This window comes from Somniosus microcephalus, chromosome 9, assembly GCF_052327205.1.
Source record: "Somniosus microcephalus isolate GS21.2 chromosome 9, FLI_Smic_1.0, whole genome shotgun sequence".
Classification (NCBI taxonomy): domain Eukaryota; kingdom Metazoa; phylum Chordata; class Chondrichthyes; order Squaliformes; family Somniosidae; genus Somniosus; species Somniosus microcephalus.
The window spans coordinates 163,122,451-163,139,037 of NC_140995.1; the positions used below are offsets into that span (position 1 = coordinate 163,122,451).

The 16,587-nt window shown below is 47.2% G+C and overlaps 1 protein-coding gene across 1 annotated transcript in view; it reads left to right on the forward strand.

Moving 5' to 3' along the window:
* The window catches only part of LOC147112804 (PC3-like endoprotease variant B), an 845,811-nt gene that overhangs the window by 763,319 nt on the left and 65,905 nt on the right, over positions 1–16,587 (forward strand). Inside the window, exons 12-13 of the mRNA XM_085998224.1 lie at positions 4,335–4,468; positions 11,800–11,905. Coding sequence (XP_085854350.1) covers positions 4,335–4,468; positions 11,800–11,898 — 233 coding nt within the window. The 3' untranslated portion in view covers positions 11,899–11,905. The remainder of the gene's footprint in view (positions 1–4,334; positions 4,469–11,799; positions 11,906–16,587) is intronic.

A 16,587-nucleotide genomic window follows, 5' to 3' on the forward strand; every position in this document is an offset into this window, starting at 1 on the left:
GCAGCACTGTGGTCCCCTGGACCCACACACAGTGCAGGAAGAAATTTAACAACCTCACTTGGGTGGTCAGGGTGAGTCAATGCTTCAACAAATGCTACATACCACCATCTGAACCACAGTCTTCACACACTGGCCAAAGCACCACACCCTCAGCACTCACCCACCAACAATCTCCACCTACCAACACTCACACCCACGTCTCGCACCTTGCTCACAATGACAGCTATTCAACTATGGTAGGCATATCTCCCAAACACATTGCTCCACACTCACTCACACACTTTCCTTTCTCTTGCAGTCTAAGGTGGCTCACAACAGGAGGGAGCAGGACTGCACAGGCGGGGGACAACTTGACACACAACCACTTTCTGAGCTGGAGAATAGTGTGCTAGAGATTATTGGGTGCCAGGTGGTGGGCGCCGTGGCCACCGGCGATGTTGACCCCCTTGGGGAAAATAACGCTATGTTCATCCCTACTCCTTCTTCTCACATCTCAATTCCCCCTCACCCCACAAGCCTTTCCCACTTTCCAGCTAATCATGCTGTATGCATGCTTTTCTTCCTTCCTGCCCACCTCCCCTCACCTTAATCCGACTCTTGTGCCTTTATGCTTTCAGATAATGAGCAAACACCTGAACAACCTGTCTCTGAGGGTACCATAGAGAGCGAGGCGGGAGAAGAGGAGGACGAAGAACATGTCTCACCCGCAGGCACCAGCTCAGATACTAGCACTACGTGTTCTTTAGAGGCTATTATAGTAGTGGGATCTGCACAGGGTGATGCACTGGGGACGAGCGGGCTGCAGCAAGGTCAGGGGGAAAGGGGAGCTTGGGAGTCAGCTCCCCGGAAGGCAAGTTCACATGTGAGTTCTGCTCCACAGGACTCAGATGAGGACCTCGATGGGGAGGTCTTTAGAAGAAGGGTGATGGGCATGCACACGGAGATGATAGGTGCAATGGCAAGGGTGCCTGAGAGCCTCTCGGCAATGGTAAGGAGCGCGGAGGAATCCTCCTCTAACATTGCACAGAGCTCTGCGCACTCCATGGAGCCCATCATTTGCAGTCTGCAAAGGATGGTGGACTCCCAGAGAGACCATGGTGACCCAGACCTCATGCCACGTGTGATGGGCGATGTCGCAGCTTCCATTGCAGCACAGGCGGGAGCCATGCAGCGTCTTAAGTTCTGTAATGCCGCCTATGCTTGGTGCCATCAATTCTCAGATTGCTCTCATGCAACCTCAGCTTGATGCCTCGCAAGCTCTGACTGCTGCCATCATGGCTGGGCTGTCCACTGGCACTTTTACAGTGTCACAGCAGGCCAGCAATTTGTGCTCCAGCAGACTGGTAGAGATGCTCAGGTGCTGCCCTGGGCGAGTGCCAGTGGGTCAGTGCAGCAGAAACCTGCTGTCCTCTCTCAGAATGACAGCATTCCTGCTCCCACAACTGCCACTCCGCCATTGCCCTTGTCGCTGCCTGTCATCCAGCCAGCCCAGACTGCTGCCGCCCATGCTGAGGTGGTGCAGTCTACAGCTGGGCCTTCGAGGCCCAGAGCTGGTTGAGGGCGTCCAGCAAGGCCATCTGAAGTCTCCCGTACAGACACTCAGCAGCCTTCCACCAGCCATGCTGCAGCCACTGGGCCAACACTTCGTAGGAGCACTAGAGTAGGCAAAGGCACAGTAATGAGAGGCACTAAGTGATTGCACAAGGGTGAATAGTTAATATTGTTGTGAATATGTGTTCACTGATTATTGATCAATTTATTAATTGGCTTTGGATGATTTTGTGGTGTCTCTCATTTCAGCTTTGCACTGTAACATGGCCTGCGACAGGGATGGAATGATGGGGATGTGGTGAGCAACGGGGATCTGGGGTTTAATTTATTGGAACCGCAGTCTGATGAGGCAGTCAGGGACCACACTTCCAGAAGGCTGATTGAATGGCTACCTCCTCCCTCGCTCCTGTTCCTCCTCTTCCTCCTCGGCTTCCTCTTCCTCCTCATCCCCCTCCTCCTCCTCCTCCGCTTCTCCTCCTGACGTGGTCCCGCAATTGATGGCCAAGTTGTGGAGCATGCAGCAGACTATGACGAAATGGGACACCCACTCCAGTGAATACTGCAGGGCTCCTCCCGACGGTCAAAGCAGCGGAACCGTTGCTTGAATACCCCGATGGTCTGCTCAATGATGTTCCTGGTGGCAGCATGGCTCTCATTATATGAGTGCTGAGCAGGAGTGTTGGGGTTGCAGAGGGGAGTCATGAGCCAGGTGGAGAGCGGATAGCCCTTGTCACCGACCAGCCAGCCGCGAGCTTGATGTGGTGGCTGGAAGAGTGCTGGCACACTGGTCTGGTGCAGGGTGAAGGCATCGTGGCTGCTGCCAGGATAGCCAGCATTGATGGTGAAGATTCGCTGTCTGTGGTCACACACCAACTGCACATTAAGTGAATGGCAGCCTTTGCGGTTACAGAAGACCTCAGGATTGTTATGCGGTGCCCGCAAAGCTACATGGGTGCTGTCAATGGCGCCCTGCACCATGGGGAAGGCCGCTATCCTGACAAAACCACATGCACATTCGTCCTGCTTCTCTCTGGTGATGGGGAAGGAAATGTAGTCCGTTCTCCTACTGTAGAGAGCCTCTGTGACCTAACGGATGCAGCGATGGACAGCAAACTGCGAGATGTTCGCTATATCTCCTGTTGCAGACTGGAAGGAACCGCTAGTGAAGAAACTGAGGGTGACAGTGACCTTGACTGCCACTGAGAGAGCCATGGTTGCCCTGGTCTGAAGCTGGAGGTCTGGTTGCAGGAGGTAGCAGAGTTCAGTGACCACCTCCTTGCTGAAGCGGAGCCTTCTAATGCACTCTTCCTCGTTTAACTGGAGGTAGGAGAAGTGCTCTCGGAATACCCTCGGAGGGTAAGGCCTCCTGTTGAGAGCCTTGATGGCCCTCCTCCTCCCTCTGGCAACATGTTCCAATCTTTCTCGCTGCCTCCGCTCCCTCCGCAGTAGATCCTGGAGGGCGAGGTCGACTGCCAGTACAACCCCCATTAATGTAATGAAGTGTCGCACTTTGATATGTTGTCAGAATAAATGTAACAAATTTTTAGTAGCCACAACAATCCTGATACTAAAGATTCTTTAAATGACTGAATTAAACTCCTGCACAATCGCAAACTGACAAGGAAGCAGTGAAACAATACTAACCTGACAGCTATGATTCATCCCTTTAAATATCACCCCTGGAGCCGCCATCCACCTGCTTCATGCCTCCCTTCCTGTCATTGTCACGGCGAGGCGCTAAGGCAGGGGGCGATAATCAATTTGGCAGATCGGGTGCTGAGTGAGCTTTGCACGCTCACTGACATCACGATCTGCCTGGCGCTAAAGCCCCAGGCGCTAACTGTTGGCAGCAGTGCTAAGGGGTGACTGGATTTGGCGTCCGGTGCTGGATTCGCCTTGCCCCAGTGCTACTGCATTAGCACCCCATTAGCACCCCCACCAGGCGCTAACGGGAGGCGCTTACCAATTGAATTTCTCCCCCTTTGTCTCTCAACCTCTCTCTCCTCTAAAAATTTTCTCAAAACCAATCTTCTCAAACAAGCCTCAAGTTACTCTCCTAATCTCTCCCTTCTGAGTTCGGGGTTCATTTTCTTTATGCCAAACTGTGAATCACTCCACGGACATCGGCAGTGGAACCTTGCAACATTCTTTACATTAAAGGCAGTATATAAATGTAAGTTCTTGTTGCTAAAATGGAGAGGGTGTTCAGTGTCCAGATCCTGTAGTTTTTTTTTATTCTTTCATGGGATGTGGGCGTCGCTGACAAGGCCAGGATCTATTGCCCATCCCTAGTTGCCCTTGAGAAAGTGGTGGTGAGCCTCCTTCTTGAACCGCTGCAGTCCGTGTGGTGAAGGTACTCCCACAGTGCTGTTAGGTAGCGAGCTGCAGGATTTTGACCCAGTGACAATGAAGGATCAGCGATATACTTCCAAGTCAGGATGGTGTGTGACTTGGAGGAGAACTTGGAGGTGATGGTGTTCCCATGCGTCTGCTGCCCTTTTCCTTCTAGTTGGTAGAGGTCGTGGGTTTGGGAGGTGCTGCCGAAGAAGCCTTGACAAGTTGCTGCAGTGCATCTTGTAGATGGTACACACTGCAGCCATGGTACGCCGGTGGTGAAGGGAGTGAATGTTTAAGGCGGTGGATGGGGTGCCAATCAAGTGGGCTGCTTTGTCCTGGATGGAGTCGAGCTTCTTGAGTGTTGTCGGAGCTGCACTCATCCAGGCAAGTGTTGAGTGAAAGGATTTGTAACTGGGAGTTAATGCTGACCTTTTGATTTTACATAGATTCAAGTATTCTTGGAATGATGAGGGAAAGTCTCCAGGACAATACAGTAAAGCAGATGATTCGGGATCAATTCATTTTGGAGAATGAAATGAGAGTGGGCGTTAATGACATACCGCCAATTTCCAAACATAAGGTATGAGTTACATTGCCATCAGGTTTTGAAGTTTTTTTTTAAATTGTCTGGAATACAATACCAAATTACTTTCCATTTGTACAGTTGTATCACAGAGGAGAGAGGGGATGAAATTTGTCTTGGGTTGAAGCGCAAAACAGGGGATAGGGCCCCGGCAACCTGTCTTGCACCCGATTTTTTTTTCCATTGACTGCCGCCCAAGATGTATTTCACCCCCAGACTTCACTCCTTGGGGTAGAATTTGAGTTTTGGGAGGCTGACCAGCAGAATGCCAGTCACCCGCACTCAAAGCAACAATGATTTTGAGCTGTGGCCTCATTAACAGTAAGGCACCAAACAGGCCTACCAAGATCCGGTTGCCCCAGCCAGCTGAACGGTACTTCTGGGAGGGAGGTTGTGATCGTGGAGGGGGTGTGGCGGGGGGGGGCGGTTCCCAGGGTGGCAGCATCCCAGATTATTTCTCTGGGGCCCAGAGGAGAAGTTTAGGCCAGTAAATTCCCTTAATACATGAAAGCTGTGATTGCACAGTACTGTGGAGATACTGTTTAAATCAAAGTTCTTCACTTTCAATAGATCAGCAAGCACATTGAACCATTGTGCAGAACACAGTAAGTGCAGGTTTAAGAAGAGCTGTGAGCTCCATGCTTCTTCAGTCAGGAAATATAACAGGCAGGATGATGGAATGAGCTTGTTCATTGAATAACCTGTTCACCATCAGATTTTGTTCATTTACTAGCAATTATTAAAACTTGTGTTTTAGTACAAACTGATTACATATTCATTCAAGTAGAGTTGTCAGGTTTATTTACAGACTTTTAACTGTAGTGAAAATTTTTCCAAACTGTAAGTTGTTCCATATTGTTAGTTAATTTTTTGTATTTCAGCAGATTATAGAAGTAGAATTCATGCAGTTTATAAGTAAGGTGTGTAAATTAGGGGATAAACTTTGTAATCAGTTCAAATGTATTGACTCAGTGGGAACTAATAGCTCCCATTTAAGTAATGGGAGAACAAACAATAGAGCCTATAAAATGAATTTGAATTTCTATTTCATTTCACTTAGCAGGAATATTCACTTATTATGTATTTATTTAATTAGAGTTGAGTGTACTTGCTCTCAACGACCAAGGTCCTTCTTTAATGTAGCAATTCATTTTCTGTGCTAATAAAAAGGATATAGTGTCAAGAGATGAATAAATATGTCACACCTATTATGTTCACTAACTACATTGAGCTAGATTTTTCACAGAATCTATAGTAAAGATGTCATTTTATTTCTTAATTATGTAAAAGTCCTCATACAGAGCGTGAAGCAATTCTATGCTTTGCTTCTTGGGAAAAATCAAGTGTTGTATCAAAGTAAGCAAAGCGAGTCTAAATGATCAGCCTGTCAATTGTTGCATTAATGGAGAAACACAATCCCAAGTAGTAGTTTGTTGGTATCACCCCCAGGTATATGTTGTACTGCAGAGCGCTGGAATCTGCTTCCACAATTTCCTACTTGGCAAATTCTTGTTTTCAACCAGTGCCCAGTAGGGACCTGCTAAGTGGCCCTTTCACTTGTGCTATAAATCTTGGTGTAGCTTTGCTTCCTAACACCATTCCCCTGTGTTACATCACAGGGGAACAAGAGTGGAGGAAACTGCACTAAATCTCTGGTCCAGCAACAAAGTCTGGGGGCAACTATGGAGAAGTCCACTAATCGTATCTGTGCAGTGATGCAGGACAACCTAACCAAATTTCAGACCACTGTGGCGAGACGAGCCACCACACGGACATTGGCAGAGGAACCCCCAATGACCAAAATCCTAATGCCTTGGTGCAGTTTCTCCAATGAATGGTCTGACAGCGTGTGTAGACACCTTGGATTCCAATGTACTCTCCTGTCTGGTTTCAACATACTGAGGGATCAGGCTGAGAAAGCCATACTATAGGGCTGCCTCTCAGTGCTGCCCAGCCTTCTGCACTCAGACAAATCACTGGACATGCACTGGGAGAATAGCCAGCAGCAGGGGAATGGCAGGAATTGGCATGATGAAGGAGATATCTCTTTTGATGACGCCATATAGCCGGCCCACTCTAATGACTCGACATGTGCCAGTTAGCAGGCAGGATTGGCCGACCATCGCAGAATTAGATGTGGCATCAGCAGCAGCAGGACCATCTCATGACTCAGCATAAAGAGGCAGGCAGTGACACCGAGCCTCCAACCTCCACACTGCCTCCTCTCACTAAGGAGTCACTTAGATGGAGCGCTGCCTTAGCTAGTACAAAACACACACAAAGGGGAAGCACCAGGGTAACTGAGTGCTCAACAACTTGCATTTACATAATGGCCCCAAAAATACGCAGGCCCCGTGGTGTATTACCACCATAGGTCAGCCAGGAGTGCAGTGAAAGCAGTGAGAAATTAACTGGGATCAGGATACACCAAAGTTACAAATTTCGATCAGCCCCTATTTGGGGAAGACCCTCCATCCATCCCAATGTGGCCCATGATATCATCAAATGACCTGGATGCAGGGAATGACCCAGTTGCAAAATGGGGGCAAAACCCACCAATTTTGCGGTGCCAAAGCCCCTCTCCCAAACTGCTAATGAGGGATCTAAAACCTGATTGGAGACCTGCTCTGAAATTCGGCAGAACTGAGCGGAGCATGCACCAGGCCTGGTCTGCTCAGTTTTTCGGGTTCTTATGCAGCCTAACCAGCGGACTTAAAGGGACCACTGGAGGCCACCAACAAAACGGTAAGTTTTTTTCGTTTTAATATACCGTAATGTGGATCCAGGAAGAGCAGAACTGCTCCTCTAGGCTCCAGAGCAATACAATGGTCTGCCTGTGCTTGCCCTCCCCCTCCCGCCACCACCCCCACACCCCCCCAGCTTCCTGTTTGCATTCCCCTCCCTCCAGGACCTACCTGAGGACCATTACCAGTGTCATAGCTGACCCAAATTAGTGTGGAGCAAACCAGAGAGCGGCCTCTGGTCACCCAGTTAGCATCAGCAGCTCACCGGAATGATGGAAATAAGGCCCGAGGCCCAAGGCCCAACTTCGGTTGAGACTCGGTAGCTTCCCACTTCTAGAGCTCCTATATCGAACACCTCGCTGATCTCGCCTCCATTCCAGCCTAAAACATGTCTGGAATACTTTCATATCATTGAATGTCCCCTTTTAAGTATATATGAATAAAGATGATATAATGGGGAACCAAGGGTCTAGAGAGAATGAGGAACTTAAAGAAATTAGTATAAGTAAAGACATAGTACTGGAGAAATTAATGGGATAAAATGGCAACAAATCCTAGGGTTTTACAAGAGGTAGCTGCAGAGATAGTATTAATCTTCCAGGATTCCATAGATTCTAAAACAGTCCCCAAGGATTGGAAGGTAGCAAACATAACCCCGCTTTTTAAGAAAGGAGGAAGAGAAAAAACGGGGAACTATAGGCCAGTTAGCCTGACATCAGTAGTAGGCAAAATGCTAGAATCTATTATTAGGGACGTAGTAACAGGGCACTTACAAAATCGTAATATGATTAGGCAGAGTCAACATGGTTTTTATGAAAGGGAAATCATGTTTGACAAATCTGTTAGAGTTTTTTGAAGATGTAACTAGTAGGATGGATAAGGGGGAACCAGTGGATGTAGTGTATTTGGATATTAAAAGAGCATTCGATAAGGTGCCACACAAGAGGTTATTAGACAAAATTAGGACTCTTGGGATTGGGGGTAATATTTTAGCATGGATTGAGGATTGCTTAATGGACAGAAAACAGAGAGTAGGAATAAACAGGACTTTTTTGGGTTGGCAGGCTGTAACTAGCTGGGTACCACAAGGATCAGTGCTTGGGCCTCAGCTATTTACAATCTATATTAATGTCTTAGATGAAGGGATGGAGTGTAACGTATCCAAGTTCGCTGATGATACAAAGTTAGGTGGGAATGTAATCTGTGAGGAGGACGCAAAGAGGCTGCAGAGAGATATAGACAGCTTACCTGAGTGGGCAAGAACATGGCAAATGGAATACAATGTGGGGAAGTGTGAAGTTATCCACTTTGGTACGAAAAACAAAAAAGCAGAATATTTTTTGAATGGTGAGAGACTGGGAAATGTTTGCATTCAGAGGAACCTGGGTGTCCTTGTACATGAATCACTGAAAGTTAACATGCAGAATTCTCTGCCACAGAGGGCGGTGGAGGCCAGTTCATTAAATATATTCAAGAAAGAGTTGGATATATTTCTTAAGGCTAAAGGGATCAAGGGATATGGGGAGAAGGCAGGGACAGGGTACTGAATTTGGATGATCAGCCATGATCTCATTGAATGGCGGAGCAGGCTCGAAGGGCCGAATGGCCTACTCCTGCTCCTATCTTCTATGTTTCTATGTTTCTATAGGTACAGCAAGCAATTAGGAAAGCAAATGGTATGTTAGCTTTTGTTACAAAGGGAATAGAGTAAATGAGTAAAGAAGTCTTACTGCAATTATACAGGGCATTGGTGAGGCCACACCTGGAGTACTGTGTACAGTTCTGATCTCCTTACCTAAGGAAAGACATACTTGCCTTAAAGGGAATGCAACAAAGGTTCACTAGACTGGTTCCTGGGATGAAGGAATTACCATATGAGGAGATATTGAGTAGGCCTATATTCCCTAGAGTTTAGAAGAATGAAAGGTGATCTAATTGAAACATATAAAATTCTTAAGGGGCTTGACAGGGTTAATGCTGAGAAAATGTTTCCCCTGACTGGGGAATCTAGAACACAGGGTCACAGTCTCAGAATAAGGGGACTGAGATGAGGAGAAATTTCGTCACTTAAAGGGTTGTGAATCTTTGGAATTCTCTACCCCAGAGAGCTGTGGATGCTCAGTTGTTGAGTATATTCAAGACAGAGGTTGATAAATTTTTGGGAACTAAGGGAATTAAGGGATATGGGGATAGTGAGAGAAGGTGGAGTTGAGGTAGAAGATCAGCCATGATCTTGTTGAATGGCAGAGCAGGCTCGAAGGGCCAAATGGCCGACTCTTGCTCCTATTTCTTATGTGCTTATGTTCTGCTAAGAATTAAACAATCTAGACAGAGTAGATAGAGAGAAACTGTTCCCATTGGCAGAAGGGTTGAGAACTAGAGGACATAGATTTAAGGTGCTTGGCAAAAGAACCAAAGGCAACACGAGGAAAACCTTTTTTACGGAGCGAGTGGTTAGGATCTGGAATGCACTGCCTGAAAGGGTGGTGGAGGCAGACTCAATCGTGGCTTTCAAAAGGGAATTGGATAAGTACCTGAAGGGCTACGGGGAAGGGTGGGGGAGTGGGACTAGCTGAAGTGCTCTTGCAGAGAGTCGGTATGGGCTCGATGGGCCAAATGGCCTCCTTCTGTGCTGTAACCATTCTATGATTCTATGATTCAATGCATAGCCCTAAGGTAATGTATATTACCTCTCGAGACTTAGCTATAAAAACAGCACAAAGAATTAGTGAAGAAAGTTCCCTCCATTAAAAATGAAAAAAAAGTTTGCCACCTCAATGGCGAACAGTGTGTTACCCAAACTGGCAGTGTCATTCTCAGCTGTGGGGTGAAAGTGCAGGGAAGGCACAGATCAGTCACAATGGCTCAGGATGTTTTATTTTCCCGAATGTTGGAGCAGAGATGCAATGTTTGAGCAAGGCCACTGATGTCTGCTGGTGATGCTTGCCCTGTGACATACACTCAGCAATGCCTGACAGAGGAGTACTTTGTGTTGGCAGAAATGAGGCCCCACAGGCTTCCCACATTCCTAAAAGGAAGGCTTTGAAAAACCAACGGGTTGAATTTGAAGTTTGCTAAGATCTGTTATTAGAGATGGATCAAAGTTCTGTTACCAGTAAAGTGCTGTTAAGCAGTGTTGGCACCACAACGCCCTATACTAACACTATCTAATGCCATGCAAACAATATGGCGTATTTTATTTTTTATCCCTTCCCCCATTGCTGGTGTCATAGGAATTCTGAGGTGTTACTGGCATTTTATTTTTCATTATCAGGTAAAACTGCTCCAGTGTTTTCCCTGGGATTTCTGAGCCATATAGCAACAGAACCCGAAAGGGTCAGTCGGTTGCATGCTCCCAGACCTCTGGCCGCACCTTTCTGTACTCGCCACTAGGAGCTGCACAAAGGTCCTTGGCTTTCACCCCACCTGTAAGAATGTTACTACCCTCTGATTGGCAGCTCCCTGAGTGACACAGCTGAGATAAGGAACTCAGTGGTATGGAGGATTGAACACGTGCCCCACAACTCCACATATACACTGGTGATCCAATGAGATACACTGCTGAAATGTCACTACCAGCTTTATATATTTTTTATTATTACAGAATTAGCAGGACTGGCCTGTATTGCAAATAATGCTGCCTTGGGTGCAGTGCAACAATGGTGAATGTAGCATAAAAATAAATAAAATACAGACCCCCTAGTACCAAAGACACTAATGGCTAAAAATTCAGTTTGGGGCGCCAAGCTCGCCTGGGCGCCGGAATTACCGCTGCGTGCGGAGCCACTTGCGCCATCCGGATATTCAGTTTCTGCGCCCCAAATGGAAGCGGGCCGCTAAACGAGGCTTCCCGTGCCCCGCTTGGGGCGCTGAAACTGAATATCGGCGCGCTAAGGGCCGCAGCGCCACACGCTGCGGCACGGCACGCTGCGGTACTGCAGGCCTTCCTCCCACTGTTAAGGGGGAGGTGCCTGCAACAGCGCGATCCCCGCTCGCGAGTGCCGGCAAATGAGCCCGGCACCAAGGAGAAGTGCCGGGCTCTCGGGAAACAGCTGGCAATGCCGCGGGGGTGGGGGTGTAGGAGGCCGGGGACGGAGGTGCGGGCAGGTGGGCGCCGAAAAAGCAGCCGGCCGCACCTCCACCTTAACTAGCGCCACTACCGCCACAGGTAGGCCCCTATGTACCGGTCGCTATTTGCGGCCAGTGCTGAGGAGGCGGGCGCGACCAAATATGGCCATTGGGGCGATAGCGGGGCACTGCGCACACCGATGACGTCATCGGTGGCGGCGCAGCGCTACAGGCTAACGCCGCCATTAACGCCCCGCTAAATATCACGGTAGGTGTGGCCAGTGGCGCAAAAGCCACTGAGTGCCCTCTTTGGGCGCAAACTGGTGGCGCAGGTCACTGAATTTCTCGGCCTAAGAATCAGCCTTCTGCCACTTTCAACTTTAAAAATAAATCAATTTTTAAGACCCCTGCATTAAACAGCCAGCTCAATGTACAGTTCTTCCCCCAGAGTCCAGCAGAAACACATCAATGACATAACATTTATTTAACTTTTGTCTTGCTGATCCAATTGAAAAGGTGATGGATAACCCGGCAACTAACAGGAGAAGCCTCCATGAACATCCACATTCTCAACCAAATTGGAATCCAGCACTTGACTGCAGGAAACAAGGCTGAAGTGGTTGTAAGTGTTGAAATTAAAGTTTACTAAGATCCATAGCCTCACTCCTCCCTATCTCTGTAACCTCCTCCAGCCCTACAACACACCAAGATATCTGCGCTCCTCCAATTCTGGCCTCTTGCACATCCCCAATTTTCATTGCTCCACCATTGGCAGCCGTGCCTTCAGCTGCTTAAGCCCTAAGCTCTGGAATTCCCTCCCTAAACGTATTCACCTCTCTACCTCTCTCTCTCCTCCTTTAAAACGCTCCTTAAAGCCTACCTCTTTGGCCAAACTTTTGGTCACCTGTTCTAATATTTCCTTCTGTGGCTTAGTGTCAAATTGTATTTGATAATGCTCCTGTGAAATGCCTTGGGATAAAGGTGCTATATAAATGCAAGTTGTTGCTGTTACCAGTAAAGTGCTGTTAAGTGGTGTTAGCACCACTATGCCCTATTCTAACACTATTTAAAGTACTGAGTGATCCTACTCACCCTCTTCACCATCATAGATGCCATTTTCCAGGCAATTTATTTCACTCCACATGATATTAAGAAGCAGCTAAGTACAACTGGACAAAGAATATACTACAAACCTTGACAACATCCTGGTGGATGGTGTATTGCCTGGAGGGAAACTTGGAAGTGATGATATTCTCACAACATTGCTGCTCTTGTCCTTCTTAGTAGTAGAAGTTGCAGGGCAGGGAGGTGCTACTGAAGTAAACTTGGTGAGTTGCTGCAGTGCCGCCTGTAAATTAGACATATTGCAGCCTCAGTGCACTGGTGATGGATATTGAGTCCAGTGGTACGGGGGATGATCAAGCAAACATGTTCTGTCTTGGATGCTGTCGAGCTCCTTGAGTGTTGTTGCAGCTGCACCCATCCAGGCAAGTGGTAAATATTCAATCACACTCCTGGCTTGAGCCTTGTAGATGTTAGAGAGGCTTTGAGGCTTTGCAACAAGTTTCTCACCTCCCAACCTCCCAACCTCTCAAAGCCTCTCCACCATCTACAAGGAAATGTAGATACAGTCATCAATGTACCGGAAATAGAGGTGAGGGAGAGCACCTGAAATGTTCCACGTATCTCACAAAAAGGCAGGCATAGCTAGGACCCATGCGGGTTCCCATAGCAACACCTTTTATTTGGAGGAAGTGAGGGGAGTCAAAAGAGAAGTTGTTCAATGTGCGAACAAGTTCAGCCAGGCGGAGGAGGGTGGTGGTGGATGGGGACTGGTTGGGCCTCTGTTCAAGGAAGAAGCGGAACGCCCTCAGGCCGTCCTGGTGGGGGATGGAGGTGTATAGGAATTGGATGTCCATAGTGAAAAGGAGATGGTTCGGGCCAGGAAACTGTTAAAGTGGCAGAGGATGTCGGAAGAGTCGCGGAAGCAGGAGGGAAGAGACTGCACAAGGGGAAATTGGAATAGGAAGAAATCAGTTCTGTGAGGCAAGAACAGGCTGAAATGTTGGTTCTACCAGGGCAGTCCTGTTTGTGGATCTTGGGAAGGAGGTAGAAGCAGGCAGTATGGGGTTGAGGGGCTATGAGGTTGGAAGCTATGGAGGGAGGATCTCCAGAGGAGATGAGGTCAGTGACAGTCTTGGAAACGATGGCTTGATGTTCGGTGGTGGGGTCATGGTCCAGGGAGGTAGGAGGAGGTGTCAGAGAGTTGGCACTCATCAGGCGTATAAAGGAATACTCGCCACTCACACAGATACGTGCAGTTGCAAAAACACTCAGGAAGCTCTGCACCAACCAGGAAAGAGCAGTTTGTTTGATTGGCTTCTGCGCCACTGGACTCAATATCCGCCACTGGAGCACTGTGGCTATAGAACGTATGATTTGCAGGATGTACTGCAGCAACTCACCAAGGTTATTTCAACAGCACCTCCATCCCTTGCGACCTCTTCCACACATACAACAGTCAGGAGTGGAATTCTGATTTACTCAGTCCAACCGAAAGGAGCCGGAGCCTATTGTAACCCTCCTACTGTTGCCCTGGCTGAGTTCAGCTAACTCAGCACAGACCAGGGATCAAACATAAGACCTTCTTGGGCTGAAAGGTTCAGTTCCTAACTGCATAGACTTGCTGAACCATTGTGGGAGCTATAGAAGTTTACTTGAAAAGGAAAGTTTTGCAGGGATGTTGGGAAAGAGTGGGGAAAATTGGATAGTTCTTTCAAAGAGCCGGCACAGGCATAATGGGCCGAATGGCCTGCTTTTTGCTGTAAGATTCTAGGAATCTATTTAAATTTAAATTCTAAATCCGTATATGTGAAACTAATTTCCAGTTTGGAAAGCCAAATAAAATTGACTTCTAGCCTTGCATCATGAAACATTGCCCTCAGCATCGGAGTTAGCGCCAACATCAATAACAGGAAGGCAACTTAAACACAGCATCAGCAGTTTGTAAGAGTCCAGTTCCATATGTTCAATATTTCTACTTTAAGTATAAAGATTAAATTTTATTCATGCTAATTTAGTTTCCTTCTAATATTAAACCATGTAAAATCTAAACAGTGAAAGCTTACCAGAAATAGATGAGAGATTCAGACAGAAGTATTTAATGTTTAATGCACTTTCTTGTCCTTCACCTCTCTTTCTGCTCGCTGTATGGTCCCAGGCAAGCCAGTCGGCTGTTAGTCAAGTTATTAAACTTTAATAAATCAGTCACAATATTGTGTCAGAAGCCTCTTGAATTGTATCACCTCACTCTTGTCAAGGAGTTTAACATTTTGCATTTGTATCTTTATTCAGAACAACACAAATTTAAAAAATAAAAGTTTGCCCAAATGGGCTTATCAAAAACACAGGAACATATAAAGGCAAGAATGTGAAAAGGCTGTGCAGGCTATCTAGTTTGTCCTTTCATTTAGGTCCATGCTGAGGGCCTACTCAGACTATCTGTCACTTCCTCTTGCCTTGACACTTTCCCCTGTGGTGGTGCTCCCAGTTAGAAGTGTAGCTTTGCAGCTGCAGCTGCAATCCAATCCTGGTGGGAATTGAACCCTGGATGTGTGAACAAGTGTTCTCATAACTGGCTTCCAGGTAGTGCCTTCCAGCATTTGATGTCCCAAGCCTTTGAGTTTCCTCTTTAACTATGTGGACACCTAACTGCAGAACGGTGGCAGGACCTACAACTTACCAGCCAGCTTGACGTTCTAGACAAATCCAATGCCATGTACTTATCCATCATCAACTGCTTAATCCAGCTGCTCATACACTGGGGTTTGACAAAGAGATATGCTTGGTGTGAGGCTGATTTCCCCTCACTTACTGCAGCCATTTCTCCTTTTTGTCACAAATCTACTTCTCAGTTTGGTTATGGAACTTTCACAACGGCCTGAAGAAGCCCTACTGCTACATGCCTAGGAGTTTTGAACCATGAAGGAGAATTCATGTCTTATACACCACAAGATTAACCCTCTCTTGGGACTTTGCTGTCATTGAAGAAAGACTGTTTACTTCTCTGTGGCCCATGATGGCAGGCACTGGGCCCAACTTCTCACATCCAGACTCCAGGCAACACCTTCCAGTAGCAGTCATCCCAACCCCCTGAGTTCCTCATCCACAAAACAACAGAAAATCTGCCTGCAGCAAGGGCCAGCTGTCCAAAGGGTGACATCCATGGGTATTCCTGCTTACCAGGCTTACTTGTCATCAATTGCCAACACAACACAACAGTAAACTTTTAGTTCCTAATAATTATAATATAAACTGATTACTCTGTCAGCGCTTCTTAATAAGAAGAAAATGGCCAGATACCGAAATTCATTTATGCATTTCCCACAAAATGAAATAAAACTAGTCAATCTCCTGTCAAGACAAAGGAGGCGATTTTAACCCACCCTGCCCAGTAGAATTGGGACAACTGTGCAGTTAACATTACCTCCAAAAATGTACCACTCCATTGCTACTCATACCTGCTCTTTACTGAGTATCTTTTTCAGGTAGATGTCGTGCCTGCCTGAGTCAATCGAAGTCTCATTAATACATGTAAATCAGGCTCCTATGATGTCATTAGGACCCCAATGGCATTTTAAGTGCCATGGCCGCCTTGTTTAGTGAAGCCTGGTCTGCAGGAAGAAGAGGCCCTGTAATTATTAAACTTCCCTTACATGAGGCCAAAAAGAGCAGAAGTGCTTCTCCAGGCCCCACAAGGGAAGTCTGTACCTCTGCTACCCCAGGCCCACCCTTCCCACCCGAGAGACCCTGCTGAAGCCCCACCCTCCCCCAGCGTGACTGATCTGAGTAGCCCTGAGGCTGTCCAATCTTTGCCCGCTGGCAGCTAGCCAGCTGAGCTTTTACACCAGTTTTGGGCAGGCAGCTGGCTGGTCGGATGTTAATGAGGCCCGAGAGTTAAAATAGCCCAGGCCTCAAACTGATGAGCTTGGGCGTGGGTGGTGTGACACTTGCCCCACCCCGCCCCATCTTCTTAAAATCACCCATTAGTTTACTCTTCAGGTGAAGCAAGGCTAGAGGGCAGGTGATAATTGGAGTTACATAATTCTGTCCCCATTTTAAAGTCATACATTCTGTTGTTATTTTTATTTAATATTTGATATTATTATCTATCTATATCTTATTTTATTAAAAATCTTGGCCCAAAATTTGCGATCGGAGGCTTCCCACGGGCGGATGCCTCCGACCTGTAAAAAATCTACACATTTACCTGGTGGCCCGGGAGGTATGGAGACTTGTGATCCT